The sequence below is a fragment of the Lineus longissimus genome, chromosome 8, assembly GCF_910592395.1.
Source record: "Lineus longissimus chromosome 8, tnLinLong1.2, whole genome shotgun sequence".
Lineage (NCBI taxonomy): Eukaryota > Metazoa > Nemertea > Pilidiophora > Heteronemertea > Lineidae > Lineus > Lineus longissimus.
The window spans coordinates 9,985,853-10,003,713 of NC_088315.1; the positions used below are offsets into that span (position 1 = coordinate 9,985,853).

Sequence of the window (17,861 nt, forward strand, 5' to 3'; positions counted from 1 at the left end):
AGTAGTTGGTGAATATTTTCGTGACCTGAGCAAAAGGTCATGGCATTGATTTATGCATCTGTTGACACTTTTTTTGTTGTTTGTGACAGGATTGAAAATGTCACCACATGTAGTTATTTGTAAAGAGCCCATCTGGATGAACCATTTACACCAAGGTTTCATGAAGAAATTCACTTGAAAGAATCATGGCCTGCCTCACCTGAGACTTTCCATCCTCCAATCACTTGGAAAAGTCTACAAATTGTGGCAACTGCTCTTACATATGTGTGTTAAAAAATATTGATCTGTTCATATTCAAACAATCCAATTCTTTTGAAGAATCAGAAAATGATGTATCAGCCTGAAGATGATCACCACACCCCTCAAAATCAATGTGAGAACCACCACTGATCATGTTCATGGTGTCTCGAACGGTTACAGGAAAATTCGTCCCCGGATAATTCGTCCCCGGAAAATTCGTCCCCGCAAATTCGTTCCCGGATAATTCGTCCCCAAGGAAAATTCGTCCCCGAGGATAATTCGTCCCCGGAAAATTTGTCCCCGAGGATAATTCGTCCCCGGAAAATTTGTCCCCGAGGATAATTCGTCCCTGGAAAGTTCGTCCCCAAGGAAAATTTGTCCCCGAGGATAATTCGTCCCCGGAAAATTTGTCCCCGGAAAATTTGTCCCCGAGGATAATTCGTCCCCGGAAAATTTGTCCCCGAGGATAATTCGTCCCTGGAAAGTTCGTCCCCAAGGAAAATTTGTCCCCGAGGATAATTCGTCCCCGGAAAATTTGTCCCCGGAAAATTTGTCCCCGAGGATAATTCGTCCCCGGAAAATTTGTCCCCGAGGATAATTCGTCCCTGGAAAGTTCGTCCCCAAGGAAAATTTGTCCCCGAGGATAATTCGTCCCCGGAAAATTTGTCCCCGGAAAATTTGTCCCCGAGGATAATTCGTCCCCGGAAAATTTGTCCCCGAGGATAATTCGTCCCTGGAAAGTTCGTCCCCGAGGATAATTCGTCCCCAGAAAATTTTACAAAGTTGAAAGTTTCTGACTTTAATTTCTAAGACTCATAAGTCTTGTCGAATGGACTGTAGTAATAACTACTACTTTTGATTTTTAGCTCACCTCTTAGCAGAGGTGAGCTTATCCCATACCGTGGCGTCCGTCGTCCGTCGTCGTCGTCGTCGTCGTCGTCCGTCGTCCGTTAGCAGGGCACGTTTCGTAACTGTTAGAGCTATTGAGTTGAAACTTGGTACACATGTACCCTTATGTAATGACACCTTGGAGACCAAGTTTCGGTCCGATTCGTCTCATGGTTTGGCCACCAGGGGGCCAAACGTTAAAAGTGAAAATATGCAATATCTCCCTTAATAGTAGTCGGGAAATTTTGAAAAAAATATGGTAGGTACTTCTAGCAAAGGTGCATCATATATCCTCCGGGTTTTTGATTTGACCTCCTTTTCAAGGTCACAGAGGTCAAATGCTGTAAATTGGCCGTTAGGATGTAACGATGGCACGTTGCTAAACTGCAATGACTATTGATACCAAATTTGGTACACATTTACCCCTTAGTCAGGTGATCTCAGGGACCGAAGTTTGGTCCAATATGATTCACCATTTGACCACCAGGGGGCAAAATCCAAAAACCTTAAAAATGTGATTATTCCTTAACTTCTTGCCCGATTGCCACCAATTTGATATCATGGGTACATCTAACCACCATACAGTATATGTCACACAGGTTTTTAATTTGACCTTCTTGTCAAGGTCACAAAGGTCAAATGGCGTAAATTCGCCGTCAGGCCGTAACTATGGTACGTTTCTTAACTGCAATGACTATTGATCACAAATTAAGTACACATGCACCCCTTGGTCAGGTGATCTCAGGTACCGAAGTTTGGTGCGATCTGATTTGCCGTTTGGCCTCCAGGGAGGGGGCCAAATCCTAAATTCTTCAAAATGCCATTATTCCTAGTAATGACTTGCCTGATTGGCACCAATTTTATATCATAGGTACATCTAATTCTAACAACCATTCAATGTGTCACCCGGGTCTTCTTTGATTTGACCTACTTTTCAAGGTCACAGAGGTCGAATGTTATGTAAATTGGCCATTTTGGGGAAATTGTAATTGCTTGGACCTACATCAAACCTAACACTACATGACACAATACCATGCTCTTTATCCATCTTTCCTCCACATGAGGTGAGCACAATGGCCCTGGCCATTTCATTCTCATTCAGTGTAACATCTCTCTTTACTACCATACTAGCTAGTTACCTACCCCACTATTTTTATAGTAGGTAGAAGTAGGCAGGCGAAATATTTTATTGAAGAATTTAGAGCTTTTCTTTCATTCTGACCAGTAAAAATACTTATTTGAAAAATAAAATTAGTTTGCCTGCCTACCTCTACCTACTATGAAAAGAGTGGAGTAGGTAACTAGCTAGTAGGGTAGTAAAGAGAGATATAATGAAGGAGAAAAGTTGAAAGTAGTAAGTATATTACTAGAAAGTAATGTCAGAAACTTTCAACTTTTGTTTAATTTTCCGGGGACGAATTATCTTCGAGGACGAGTTTCCAAGGGACGAATTATCCCAGGGGACATATTTTCCGGGGACGAAATTTTCCTCGGGGACGAAAAAATTTGTCCCCGAGGATAATTCGTCCCTGGAAAGTTCGTCCCCGAGGATAATTCGATGCTCCACGTGTGCGTCAATCCCAATGAATTCCTCTATTATCAATACTTTTACGTTTTCTTAAGAGCTGATGATAAGGTTATTGGCACATTTTCTTGATTATTGAATTTTTATCGATGAACTCTTGTCTGGTGATGTAAATGTTTGAACACTGACAAGAGGTTTGTGACGTTGAGCACAGGAGTTCAATTCACACCTCTTTGAATCGAATGCGATGTGCCTTATCAGAACAAATGTAAACATTTCTATGATCTTATTAGGGTGGCACATATATTACCTGAATCAGACACTATACGCATGTGCCAAATTGCGTTTGTGTTTTGGAATTTTGATAAGACTTGTAAAATTTTAGTCTTAGTTTCACTAACCGTCTTGTTCATTGTTGGATACATTCGCTGGATAAGTTTCTTCCTCCATTTATTTTGATTTTCTAATGTAAGTCATTTTATTCTTGTTTCCTCAACTTTCATTTGTTCTCAGCACAACTGTACAGGATACACATGCAGATCCCAAACTGTAAATAAAATCTCTCCAGCATGACTACACAGGCCTAATTATTGTGATTGGTCACAAGCCAATAATTATTAGCACCTCGCCACCTAAAGTCGTCAAGTGTCCAGTCCAAATGCTGTAATTAGGGTTTACCGTAGGTGACCCTATTTTGGCTATAGAACTTGGAAGTAATTGGAACTCTTATAGTGAATGTCCATTTAAAACCTTGGAGGCTGTTCTCTGCATGAAAACAAATGTGACCCGCTCTACCAAAACTAGGCGCTTGTCGCATCTGAACTTGACAGGTTGATACGGACTTGTTGTTCATTTCCCTATTGTAGACCTTTTGTGAAATCTATTACAAACTGATTTGGTCACATTTCACAAAAGGTCTACAATAGGGAAATGAACAACAAGTCCGTATCAACCTGTCAAGTTCAGACGCGACAAGCGCCTAGTTTTGGTAGAGCGGGTCACAAATATCAGAATCCCACCATTGAAACTGGCATTCACAGTGTAACCTTGGCTTTTGTGTCACCAGGGTTCCAGCTACAACTTTATGGTCAATTATCTAACTTAGCGGTGCAGTCATTATGACTGTCAAAAATCATCTCTGCTGCTGCAATTGTAACCAAAACGTTTTGCCAACAGATCTTCTTCAGTGTTTTTAGGCCAAATGTGACCCGCCATGGCAAGATGAGTCGCATGTCGCTCCGAGCTTGACAGGTAGAGAAGGACTGGTTGTTCATTTCACTATTGTGTGCCTTTTGTGAAATCTGAGTACCGGGTATATCAATTTCTTCTATTATGTCCTGGTGTCATTTTAGGCTCATCTTTTGTGTGACATGCGACTCATTTGTGTTCATGAAAGGAATGTTCTCTGGCTGGCATTTTTTGTCCTCACTTGTTTACCAGATATGATCATGATAAGAAATAAGACTTTTATACAATCGAATATGTCTAAAAAAGCCCCATTACATGGAGTTGTCTCTAAAAAGCCTGGCACAAGGCTTTTCCCCTGCTCACATTGATTATTTTCCTGGTTGATGCCCCAAGTCACAGTAATCTGTTCGTTGATGCACAATGTACCCACATATGTGTGCCTGTTCAATGCCTGGTCCTCTGCATAAAAATGTGGACATAAAAAATCTTTTTAGGCAATGTTATCTATAAAAGCATAAATTGTTGTCTTAATCTTAATAAATCCACAATGCATATGTATTAGAAACATGAAACCATAGTTGAACCAGCGTGAAGCCCGCGGGCATACTGCTTTACATTTGGCCATGAAGGCAGTGGATATGGGTCAGGATTTGGGAGGAGTAGTTTACCTTTATATGTCTCCTTATTCTGTCGTCACTGTATATTATTTGTAAGTTTCTTAGCCATTCCCCCGTGCTGTTTTCACTTTTAGAACCCTTTTGTCAAAGTATTGGGGTTGTGGTGGTGTCTGTGTTTAAGTTAGCTACCGTATTTTCCGGATTATCCCCCGCACTGCCCTATGACCCGCACCCCCTTTGACCATTACCTAAAGCCACGCAAGACCCGCACCTGATTATGACCCGCACTGCTCCAAGACCCGCATTCTCCAAAAATAGTAAGCCATTCATTGATGTTGACATCCTGGAACCGCCATGTTTTTTTTAATTGTTAACCAAAGTGGATCAATTCCAGCATGGCCGTAACTATTTTCCCTAGCGGAGACATCACAAACTATGCGATCATGGCGGAAATATTGGTTGAAAACAATGCGAAAACGATGGACATAAATCCTTATCAAGTAACCAGTTTGGTCCCCTTTTTTTTCTTTGGGGTTGGGGCTTATCCCTCTCAGAATCCACGCAAGACCCGCACCTTTGTATTACCCGCATCCCCACTTTTTGGGCCTGTTTGAGGGCAAAAAGCCGCGGGTCATACGCCGGAAAATACGGTATTTGATTGATATCTGTTTCTTAAAGGTACGGACTATTGGCAGGAACCAGAGGTTCTGTTCATGGGTGACTAGTTTACACAGCCTGGGTCAGGGGCGGATGCAGGATTCTGAGAAAGGGGGGGGGGGCGCTGAGCTAGGGCACAGCACAACTCCATGGAGCACCGTTTTTAAGCATAGGAAAACCTCAATTTTTTTTAAAGTTGTCAGAAAATAGGGGGGGGTCAGCCCCCCTTGAATCAAAGACGCATTGATGTCAGAACAATGAGTCGTGAACTGAGTTGACTGCTGTCATGATCATTTGGGCTTGCTTTCTTGTGTCTGTCCCTCCAGTATGGCAGGTGATGACGTCACGTGAAACCGCTCTATATTGAGGAATGAACATCATCCTTATCTTTCTCAGTGAAAGCTGCCTTGAAAATTAATTGTGAAATACAAATTGTGATGCCAGAAAAGTGCCTTTTCTGCTGGATCAGTTGCAATTAAGTCCAGGTAACCTCGACCCTATCCACCGCACAGCGGAGGGTCAAGGAGGCCTTGTTGATTTACCCGTTGTGAGCCATACATTTTCAGTGCATACAGTTGATGCACTGTCCATACTGAGCGCTCTGGTATTCCTAATTATTCACTTGGCTCGTGGTTACCTATCTCTGTGATAAACACGTGACAGGACACTGGAAGCCGACGCCCCCAAATCTAGTTCATGACGAGTGAAATGCCTCTGTAATGAGTGAATGGAGGAGACTGGTGAAAGAGTCTAGTTGAAATTGGGTCATAATTGTGTCCCTTTTACCACCATTCTCTTCCATTTTGACCGGCAAACAAACCATGCATTCCTCCATAATCTTCTTATTTGCAATAATCTTCTATTTTGCCTACATTTTATCATAGCATTAGGATTGTTAGCAGGCTAAACTTTAAAACAGCTTTCCTTATTTTTCTTGGATTTTGTTACCAATTAATATACACTGTGCTATACCATGGACAGATCAGCTTTCCCAATCTCAATCGCTTGGTCTTGAGGACATGTCATGTTTATAGAGGTCGGCGCTGATCCAGGAGTCTGTTTATGGAGGTCTGAAATAGAGGGGGTACGTGCCTCAGAGATAGAGGTGTCATTTTCCAGGTGTGTTTTGTCACACCAATGACTCAAAATTCCTCGGTCATCAAGTTCATTCAAAAGAATTTCCTCAAATTATGCGCCTGAATTTATCAGTGTGTGAGAGAAGAAGAAGAGAAGCTCATTTTAAGAATTCATGGTTCATCAAAGCATCGATCCATTGCAATGGCTTTCAGGTCCATTACATATTTATCAGAATCCTACATCATAATGCATAAGACATACTCTAGCTTAAAAAATCTAAGACCCAAATTTTGATTCAATTCAGGGTAGATATTAGGCCTATGAACATGGTTTTTCGATGATATAAACAGGTTCAATTTGAAGAGACAGTAGGTCGGCAATTCACCATTTTGCCTGACAGTCAAGACGTCATTTTCCAACTTGACACTTCAGTTTCAATTTCGTAGTACTTAGTTAATCAACTGGTCTCAGAATGGGCAACTAAAAGAGAAGTGGCAAAAATTTCAGAAATTTCTTTCTGTGGTCTGTTGTCATTGATGTGCAAGAAAGTGGGAAATTAGTCCGACCACATGTAAAAATAGCATGAAGATTGACCCAGTGGGACTATTGTCTTTGTTGTAAAATTAGTTAGAAAAACGAGGATAGGCTCTGACAAAGTTGACCATTAGGCATAGGTGAATTAAGGCAACTTAAAAAAATGCATGCTATAAAATGTACACTGGCTGTAGTAGACTGGTAGAAGGCCCTAATATTTATCTTTATGAGAGTTGAAGACTTCCAATGGCAGTCATGAGACCTGCAACCCAAATGAACTTGCTCCGGATAACCCCAGTCCTCATCATTGATGGGCATGAAAAGCCAGACTTGTAGGATTTTTGGTGTTGTCTGGGGCAACCCAACTCCTGCCAAATATGGCCGTTCCCTGTTGGTGCTGGCAATGTGTTACTTGTGGTCCAAGAAAGCCACTAATACATAATGCCGTAGTGCAGTCATTATGAATACAAATTTGTTCAAACTTGGTATTCATAGTTTTTGTATATCAGTCTACACAACGGCAATGTTGTAATTTATATTTAGTGCGTACTTCCGCAATTGGACATTTCTAAATTCAATTCAAAATTCAAAATTCTTAACCAACGGCGCATAGACCTTTAAGAATGATGACGATCCTCATTCTGTTCTGATGTCGAATTTTCTCAGAAACTTCTTGATAATATCAGGTTAGGCTGTATTCACCTATGTTCTGCTTCAATGATGCCAATAATTTCCCCTTTGCTGTGCCACTCCATTATACATACCATTAACATGAAACATTTATCATACATGTCATACGTGTGCTTGTTTCCATACAATACCTTATTGGATGAGCAAATTCCGACTTCGATCCGATCTCATAGCATATTCATTGTAAGAACTTTCTTCATTGATTTTTTCTTTGATTGAGTGTGTATGCATGCATTAGGTGGCCACAATCTCGTCATGGTTTACTTACTAATATAGGCCTTAAAAATCAATGTATGTAGGCAGTGGGTCAGGTATGTTGTTAAAGCAAATTCCGTACCAGCAATACAATGGTTAATGCCCTTCCCTCACCTCAGATAAGGCATCAAAGCAATTGAGGCATCATCAGGTCATATGTGAGTTTCTGAGTACCCTATTGTGTGTGTGTGGGGAGGGGGAGGGCTATTGTCCACATGTTCATCTGGTCGAATCTGGCTAACTGATTAGTGCTAAACTTTTTAACAGGAAATGAGAAGGTACATTTTCTCGGCGGTGTAAAAATGTCAAAAGTACGCTAAGCGCTGGCCGTGGAAAATCACCTTTAACCTCGCCATAAAACTACAGGACTTACATATCACTGACAAAAATTGCACAACTTTCGTACCTATTTACTTTCACGGCGATTTATATTTCTGCAGATTGTAAATGGCAGATAGTTTTAAAAAGGCTGTTTGAATGAAGCATTATCTCTCTAATTTCTTTGGTTTAGTAATCTGGTTGGTCCAGAACTACATTCTCATTTATTTATCTTTAAAATTTGATTTTGATGTCGGTAACTTATTCGTCCGTATTTCAGATTTCTCAATTGAAAAAATCTCAGCCTCGGCCTTGGTGATGAAGGTGGTGCCATCATATGAATCAGTCCATTGAATCCTTGATTTTTTGTGTACAACATCTTCATGTTATGTTAATTTTCTATCTTTTCAGTTGAAGTTGTCAATTTCAATGCAAAATGCCAGGTGCAGTCGCAAATGGTTATGACTGGGATGGTCGAGGATACAGTAGGTGAGTGCTGACAGCTTTCTAGTTCTCTACATCAAACCTACAGTACCATTCTTTGAATCGCCAAATAATCATCCTGTCCTGGAGCTGACCTTTTAGCTTGGACCTAGTCTAACTGTCCTACTTGCCTTTGACCTTGAGCTGAGCAGCAGGTTGCTTTTGACCTGGAGCTGACCTGCTTTCGTTTTATCTCGTGCTGTAATGTGCAATCATCAACTGACCTATTAACTTGTGACCGTGCCGTGAGCTGACATGTTAGGTGGGACCTCAAGTTGACGTGTTAAATTGGTACCTTGAGTTGCGTTGACTTGATGCATGGGACATGAACAGACCCTTTTGGTTTTGACTCTCAGATGACCTGCTTGGGTTTGTTCTGACCGGTTTGCTTTCGGCCTTTAGTTGTCTTGTTACTTGTGCCAGCCTGTTTGCAGTTGACTTGAGCTGACCTTGTACTTAGCTTGTGACCTTGAACCAGCAACCTTTGATCTCCAATGGACCTGTAAGCTTGTGACCTTGTAATCGCATGTTAGCTGTTGACCTTGATGGCTATTTATGGGGAACAACCTATTCCTTTTGATAGGGCAAGCTTGTTTTCGTGAAAAACATATTTACCTCGAATTTTGCCAATGCCGTGTAACCTCTCATACTCATAGCGAAGACAAGATACCCTCTCTTTGAAGACAGTGGTTTTGGTCCAAAATTGGTAGATTCTATAGAATTTGATCTATGTGATCAAAACATCTCTCTATTGAAGACAGCATTTGTCCCAAGGGTCTCTTATAGAGAGGTTACACAATAATTTTTCTCTCCTGTATACATTTGCACTCCAAGACTTGGACATACTCAAATGATGCATAGAACGTGGTTTGTACAATAATGGAGAAAAAATTTACTTTTGAAAGCTAGGTGCTGCACAATGAAGAATGAATAACCCAAAGCAAACAACTGTTTGCCATCATGGAACTGATAATCCCCAAGTTTTTTTTTAGTAAACTTGGCCATTAAATAAAATTGGCCATTTAAAAAGCGACTTCAACTAAGTGATATTTAGCTCACTGCTAAACAGTACAGACTTTCGGCTCTGATCGAGAAGGTTTTGTCGTTTTGAAAGTGGTTGAAATCCATTAAAAATAAAGTGCACACTTAAGTTAATGGACGTGATAACTAGTAACTAGAAAAGCGACCAAAGATTGGTCAAATTTCTGGCAATGCTTTTCCAAATGAAATGAGAACTTGCCGACTTAATTTTTGTTGAGGTATTATGGATCGAGGTTCAGGGTTCGATCCGAGAATGAAACCGAGAACATATATGTGGTGGCATTTCGACAACTGATACATCGCATTGCCTGTTGTCAGTAAAGCAATAAAACAGTTTCGAGTTTGTGTTTTGTCCGGTATGCTTAAAAACACAAACACAAAACGATCAATTTGACTTGATGAAGTCAATCAGAGAAAGAAAACAAATCTTTAGAAAAAAATGTGGACATTTTTTTGTCGTCGTTTTTCGTTTTTGGATCAGAATCTGCTCTCTGTTTTCTCCATGTCTCGCTCTTGAATCCTCATTAAGATCTCATCCGGCTGAAAAGGTGGTGGATAAATCTTGTAAGTACAGAATTCTGCATGTACATTCACATTGTACTATGTGAATTCATGCAGAATTCTGCCAATTTCTCTTGCTTGACTCTGTTCCCTGCATTCCCTGCCTGACTGTCAACCTGCTTGCTTTGCAGACGTACCCCACGTGAGGATTACATGAATCACCAGAAGGCTGATCCACCTCGGTAAGATTCTTTCTTTCGCGCACTATAGCACTTCTGTCTCCTGTAGGTTTAACTGATGCCAGTATGGACTGAAATTAGCCCACAACTAATTTGTGGTACCAGTGATGAGTGTTAAAATTTTGAGTAAAGAGCTGAGTGTCAACTGGGATATTATTAGCTCTATAAACAATATGAGGCAATTGTGATATAAGTAGGAGGAAACTGGAGACCTGGGAGGAAGTAAAGGGAGTCATGAGTGATGGCCATTTATTTCTTGCAAGGCCATGAGTAATCCTAACTGATTCACCCCAAATTTCAAGTCAACACCTTTGGTTTAATGACCAGCTTTTACTGGGCTTGCTCAAGGGTCGGTCTGTGACCTGTTTAGTTTTGTAGAAATAATATTTAGTGTTTCCTTACTTCAGGTTTGTGAGTGTCATTATTTTGTTGAAAGCAAATTTGTCTACATGCTTTTAAAGCTAATAAAAGTAGGGCATGCAATATTTAGAATGTACTTGTGTTGGGTCGCTAGTGTGTATTGCTGTCAAATGTCTCACATCAACATTGAGCCAGTCTGCTCATGTACTGATCGATAAACCACACAGTGCTATGTGGATTAGCTTCAAGTTTGGAATTCTAAAGCATTTTAAAATTTGGGGACACATATTTTAGGCAAGTTTATAACCATTAACTGGATTTGGATTTGGGGTGACTTTCCTTGGCAATGCAGACCTTCCACGTACATGAATATAGTATGACCACAGACTTAATCGATTGATAATCCATTTTAATGCCATTGTAACTAAGCCGGACTACGAAATACTTCCCGACCAGCCAGTGCTAGTCTTAAGAAATCACCTCCATAATTAATCAGTGTTCATATGCATGGACCCATGGTGTAGATGAACAGGCTTTCACATTTGAAAATTACAAAGCTGTTTTCGCACTTCACACCTATAATGATATGAAGGAACAGTCTCTTTTCAATGAGGGTGATAAGCTGTCCAAATGAAAAGTAAAGCAATGGGGCTTGAGTGTGACATACCCCCTTGAACATGATTGCCAGTGTCCAACTTAAACTGGAGTGGTCTAACCAATGTGATGTTGAAGATTTGCCCAATCCCTTTCTGAATAAAAGAAAAATTTGGTCACAGTGGAGAGAAAATTGCAGAACTTTTGGTGGGGAAACATAAACTTGTGACAAAAAAGAGAAAACTTGAGAACTTGAGCTGAAGTATGTCTGATACTTGCAGGCTTTTATTTCAACTTGACTGCGCCTTGGAAATTGAATGCATACAATTGTGTCAAGTTGAAGGTAACATTCTGCTTGATGGTGCAGCCCTCTCTGAAAGGTTCTTGAATTCCATCTCAAAACCTTCAAGGGGTCTGCAACAAACCATGCAATGCAGTATTCCTCTTCCAGGACAAAAACATATTCTGTTTTTGCAAAAGAGTCTTCAATACGCCAGTTCAGGTCATACCCTTGTTGATAAATAAAAACTTGCCTCCAGGTGAACATTAGATCTAATGTACTATGTTTGATATGGATTCAAGGTCTCACATGGCCTGGGTGCTAGGTCTGAGAAAGGACGTGGAATTCTACCATGCCGCACAATGTTCTGTTTTAATTAAAAATATCACTCGAGTGGTTGTCTGGGCCCGGAATCCCACAAGACTGCAGGTTCAGTGGGTTTCCATGGACCAGTCTGAAATCAGTTTTAATGGTTTTCATAACATGTAGTTCATAAAAAATTTAGAGTTTGGTATGATTTGAAAACCACTATATATTATTTCTCACATGTGATTTTGATATGGTTTTTCGCAGAACCTCAAAAAGTCTTGATGAATTTGATAACACATCCACCTAAAGACAAGTGGAAATAAGGATATGGCCTACACTGGCATATTCATAGAAGGTTTTCATGACAAATCCTTTCCTTCAACTGAACAACTGTGCAATGTGATACATGTTTCTTGTTTTCAGTGATTACAGCTTAGATCGACACATCCGTCCCACCACGCCCACACGTCTGTGGGATGGACCTTCTCGACCAACACATTTGCCTCAGTCTCCACGATCCCCGAGGCTGCCAGGGTTAGTGAGGTGTTGAAGTGTGTCTCGTAGAAATAACATGTAGTGCACGACTGGAGCATATCGGGGGTAGCCACGCTCATGTATTTATCATCTGGTTGTCTTGTTAGCTCACCTCTTAGCAGAGGTGAGCTTATCCCATACCGTGGCGTCCGTCGTCCGTCGTCGTCGTCGTCGTCGTCGTCGTCGTCGTCGTCGTCGTCGTCGTCGTCGTCGTCGTCCGTCGTCCGTTAGCAGGGCACGTTTCGTAACTGTTGGAGCTATTGAGTTGAAACTTGGTACACATGTACCCTTATGTAATGACACCTTGGAGACCAAGTTTCGGTCCGATTCGTTTCATGGTTTGGCCACCAGGGGGCCAAACGTTAAAAGTGAAAATATGCAATATCTCCCTTAATAGTAGTCGGGAAATTTTGAAAAAAATATGGTAGGTACTTCTAGCAAAGGTGCACCATATATCCTCCGGGTTTTTGATTTGACCTCCTTTTCAAGGTCACAGAGGTCAAATGGTGTAAATTGGCCGTTAGGATGTAACGATGGCACGTTTCTAAACTGCAATGACTATTGATACCAAATTTGGTACACATTTACCCCTTAGTCAGGTGATCTCAGGGACCGAAGTTTGGTCCAATATGATTCACCACTTGACCACCAGGGGGCAAAATCCAAAAACCTTAAAAATGTGATTATTCCTTAACTTCTTGCCCGATTGCCACCAATTTGATATCATGGGTACATCTAACCACCATACAGTATATGTCACACAGGTTTTTAATTTGACCTTCTTGTCAAGGTCACAGAGGTCAAATGGCGTAAATTCGCCGTCAGGCCGTAACTATGGCGCGTTTCTTAACTGCAATGACTATTGATCACAAATTAAGGACACATGTACCCCTTGGTCTGGTGATCTCAGGTACCGAAGTTTGGTGCGATCTGATTTGCCGTTTGGCCTCCAGGGAGGGGGCCAAATCTATAAATTCTTCAAAATGCCATTATTCCCAGTAATGACTTGCCCGATTGGCACCAATTTTATATCATAGGTACATCTAATTCTTACAACCATTCAATGTGTCACCCGGGTCTTCTTTGATTTGACCTACTTTTCAAGGTCACAGAGGTCGAATGTACTGTAAATTGGCCATTTTGGGGAAATTGTAATTGCTTGGACCTACATCAAACCTAACACTACATGACACAATACCATGCTCTTTATCCATCTTTCCTCCACATGAGGTGAGCACAATGGCCCTGGCCATTTCATTTTAAAAACTAGCAACATAAAACCCCTAAATTCCTTTAAACCCAGTTCTGATGCAGAATACAGCAGTAGTAAGACGGGCAGATTGGAGAACCCAAGAAAGAGGAAGTACAAGACAGCCGACCCTTACTTCTCAGAATTTCATGGTCCATCAAATATTTTTCTGGAATAAGGGGGAGTCCAGTGTAGCCCCTGTTTGGATCTGTGCTTGAAATAGCTGTGAGATGAATGAGAGAGTTCAGCAGAGCCAACTTGATTCAGTTAAGTGACTGAGAAAACTCTGAGAGGGATCCGGAGACTCCTTTGTCTGACCGTTTTAGAAACAGCTTCAGTGTCTTTTTGGGTGATATGTCTGCCATGAATAAATGATCAATCATTGGGCGTGGTGTAGTTTAACGCAGGTTTCAAGTCAATCTAGAACAAGTCCTGATTAAATGATGTCATGGAATCAGCTTTGTTTACCAACACAATTTCACTCCGCCAGTCCAAACAAATTACCAATATTTCCCTCGTGTATTGAAATGTTGGTCTGTTTTCAACAAGTTGCACCATAATTTTTAGAAGAATAAACCCAAAATTATTGATTTGTTGTGCTGAGTGCACGTTGCTTGGAAACGTTTCAAAAATATTTACAGGGGATGGTTCAAGTGTTGGTTGACATCATTTTGTGATTCATGTCGTTCTGCAGAATTGTCAGTGTCACATCCAATTTGTTTCATCACAACTGTCATTCCTAAATTCGTCATTGGCGCGTCAGAGGCTGTTTCATTGACGCGTTACCCAGCGCGTAGGTTGTGCGTAACTCACACGTAATTTATGAAATCAGAGAGATAAGCGCGTCACTGGTGCGTCATTGACGCGTACGTTGCGCGTCAATGACGCAAAGCAGGATGGATGTCATTTGTGATTGGGACTGTAAGTTAAAATTTGGCACTGGCTATTGATGTGACCAAAACTGTATTTGGCGGGGGATGAAATATAAATCATGAATCTCTCAAATTTTGGGATTTCACCCGTTTCCCTGGATTTCAAGGTTTTACTTCATGGATTTCTTAATGCGAAATTATGGTGCTAAAACCTCTAAAACTACACTTGAAGTCCCATAAATCTTCAACAAGAAGTCCCTAAAATTTTCACCTTTGTGTTGAGTTTGAAGTGCATTTCCCGGGATTTTTTTCTGGGGATCTTTTATGAAGGAGTAAAGTGCCCTGATCTATATACAATACCCTGCTGAACGTTCCAAATTTTTTTGGTTTTCTGAGTGTTAGAAATCACACGTCCTCAACCGACATTTGAACTTGGATGACTTAGCATGTCATCATGTTGTGTAAGTTTTAGCATTCCATGGTTAGTTAAATCACAAAACCATAGGACAAGAGATTGTTGGCTAGAATGAATATAATTATTTGGGGACTATTATCATTGGCGCTTAGGGTAGGCCTGTGTCTGTTGATGTCACTGGTTTCTCACTTGTTCATCAAGCCTCCTTCAATATAAGGATTACAGTTAGGGGGGGGGGGGGTAGGGGCGCATCCTTTATTCAGAATGATCTCTGAAATTGTTCAGTGTGTTGGATTCAGGTCAACACAAGTTGCTTCAGCCATCTACACAATTTGTTAAAAACCCTGTGTTCATTGTTGTCACCGACTTTTAAAGGGATACACCGTTCGTATTTAGTCGTGGGTCAGGAAAATAGAAATGCAGTTATACACAATGCCGTAGTGCAGTTATCATGCATGAAAATTGGTACATGTAGTATCTGTCTACACAATGGCAATGTTGAAATTTATATTCAGTATGTATTCACGCAGTTGGAAATTTCAAATTCAATTGCAAATTAAAAAATTTGTTGTAAGTCTTTAAGGAAAATGGAGTGCAAGGTCACTCAACCAATCTGGGTTGTTTTTTTCCATTGTCAGAATGCCAAGTTCCGAAAATTCAACTTCAAGGGCTTCAATCTTATGCATATATTGGCCAAATAAATAAAATCATCACGAGAAGGTATTTTATAATTAGGATGTTTGTCTGATCTTCTCCTGATTACGTGGTACCCAGCTGGGACTGTAACATAAAAAGTTCCTTTTAATTTGCCTTTAATTGGAGAGTGAACATTTTGTAATGACATAAAGGGGTTTACATAGATTTTGATCTGACAGTCCCTGTGACAGAGGATATGGTTTCTTCCTAAATTCTTGAACCCGGTTTATTGTTAAACATTCTAAATGGCAAATGATTGGTGTCTCTTGAAATCTTTGACAACATGACCATACCTTCTCTTAGTTTCCCTCTGTGTTCAAGATTTAAAGTCTGATTTATGTAATTTTAACTCGTTTCATGTAAAATGACTATTCGGTCATGTGTCCCTGTGCTCAAGCCATTCTTTCCTTGGTATGCCTAAATATAACTTTTGGTAAAGTTCGTGCATTGGTGTGTCTGTGAATGCTGTATCAGATCAAACTGGTTTCGACTTTGACCTACCTTTCAAGACCACAAAGGTCAATTTTTGCAAATGTCCATATAGGTACAAGGTGTTACTTGCGTAATAGTCACTACATCCTCTTCAAATGTTTTCATTGGGTGCATCTGAGGAGAGTATGTCTATTGAGTTTTGACCTTGACCTACTTTCAAGGTCACAGATGTAAGATATAATACTTTTCTCTCACATGCTCCCTGGTTTTAGTGTTGACAGACTTTTCAAAAGCACATACGTCAAATTTGGAACGTTTTCACCATCTCGTGTGACTGCCACCATACAACTTAGCAACTGTTGGGAGATCTCCTTCAGATTTGTGAAAGGCCGGGATGCATCTGAAAAGAAAGTGTCTCATGTATTCACATTCACCTACTTTTCAACATGAGACAGAACTGGGATGTGGTAGGGGTGGACAGTGGTTACTCTGGGATGTGAGTAAGGGGAGGGAGGGCTGGACAGTGGCTACTCTGTGATGTGAGTAAGGGGGGAGGGCTGGACAGTGGCTACTCTGGGATGTGAGTAAGGGGAGGGAGGGCTGGACAGTGGCTACTCTGGGATGTGAGTAAGGGGGGGAGGGCTGGACAGTGGCTACTCTGGGATGTGAGTAAGGGGAGGGAGGGCTGGACAGTGGCTACTCTTGGATGTGAGTAAGGGGAGGGAGGGCTGGACGGTGGCTACTCTGGGATGTGAGTAAGGGGAGGGAGGGCTGGACAGTGGCTACTCTGGGATGTGAGTAAGGGGAGGGAGGGCTGGACAGTGGCTACTTTGGGATGTGAGTAAGGGGAGGGAGGGCTGGACGGTGGCTACTCTGGGGTGTGAGTAAGGGGAGGGAGGGCTGGACAGTGGCTACTCTGGGATGTGAGTAAGGGGAGGGAGGGCTGGACAGTGGCTACTCTGGGATGTGAGTAAGGGGAGGGAGGGCTGGACAGTGGCTACTCTGGGATGTGAGGTAGGGGAGGGAGGGCTGGACAGTGGCTACTCTGGGATGTGAGTAAGGGGAGGGAGGGCTGGACAGTGGCTACTCTCTGGCATGTATTCCAGTGTCGCCTCATCATCCGAATGCTGCAATATATCTCACAGTGTGCACTAACCACTTCTTATTTAGACCATAACAAAGTGCTTTCATTTCCAGCTTCTCTAATCAATGTTTGTCTTCCAAAAATAACCCAGCCTTTTTTTCCAGTTGACTGCAGAAACAGCAAACAAAAGTCCCTTCCAGCTGTCAATATTTATATTTACACTGTGCGAACATAGAGGCCTGTGCACCGTAAAATGCAAAAATCTGCCAACTGTTGTATATAATGACAGGTGGATTGTGGAGAAATTCACTCATTGTGTTGAACCTCCCTTTGTGTGAACTTCTCCATTAAGGACACCCTATCCATTGAGGACACCACATTTGGTCCCAAGTTGGTCACTTCCATTGAATTTGACCATTGTCATCAGGACGCCACCTGATGAAGTACAGCACCTGTCAGTCCCAAGGGTGTCCTTAATAAAGAGGTTCTTTGTAGATGTTCACATATTAATGCATACTTTAAGCTTATGATTATTCAGCCAATCTGACATAAAGGGCTATAGGGGTTGAAAAGATTAATTAAGGCACAGCAGGCCTATTCCAATTTGTCTGTGGTGAAGTCCGTTTGCAAGATGTTTAAATGAAATCATTTCACCTCTGCCAAATCATGTAAAATAAGATTAAGAAATAAGATACTAAAAACAGCATATTTTAATCAGAAGTTTTTGGGTGTTTATTTTCTAAGTTCATGTATAACCAGCCAGGAATAAGTATCCGAGTATAA

The 17,861-nt window shown here is 41.2% G+C and overlaps 1 protein-coding gene across 10 annotated transcripts in view; it reads left to right on the forward strand.

Annotated features, from left to right (window-relative positions):
* Nucleotides 1-17,861, forward strand: part of LOC135492583 (epidermal growth factor receptor kinase substrate 8-like) — an 82,652-nt gene that overhangs the window by 2,616 nt on the left and 62,175 nt on the right. For 7 of the 10 annotated variants that reach the window (XM_064779128.1, XM_064779130.1, XM_064779127.1 and 4 more), the window contains exons 2-4: nucleotides 8,401-8,478; nucleotides 10,206-10,256; nucleotides 12,220-12,330. In XM_064779128.1, coding sequence (XP_064635198.1) covers nucleotides 8,426-8,478; nucleotides 10,206-10,256; nucleotides 12,220-12,330 — 215 coding nt within the window. In that variant the 5' untranslated portion in view covers nucleotides 8,401-8,425. The remainder of the gene's footprint in view (nucleotides 1-8,400; nucleotides 8,479-10,205; nucleotides 10,257-12,219; nucleotides 12,331-17,861) is intronic. The other 3 variants (XM_064779135.1, XM_064779132.1, XM_064779137.1) reach the window with 3 other exon arrangements.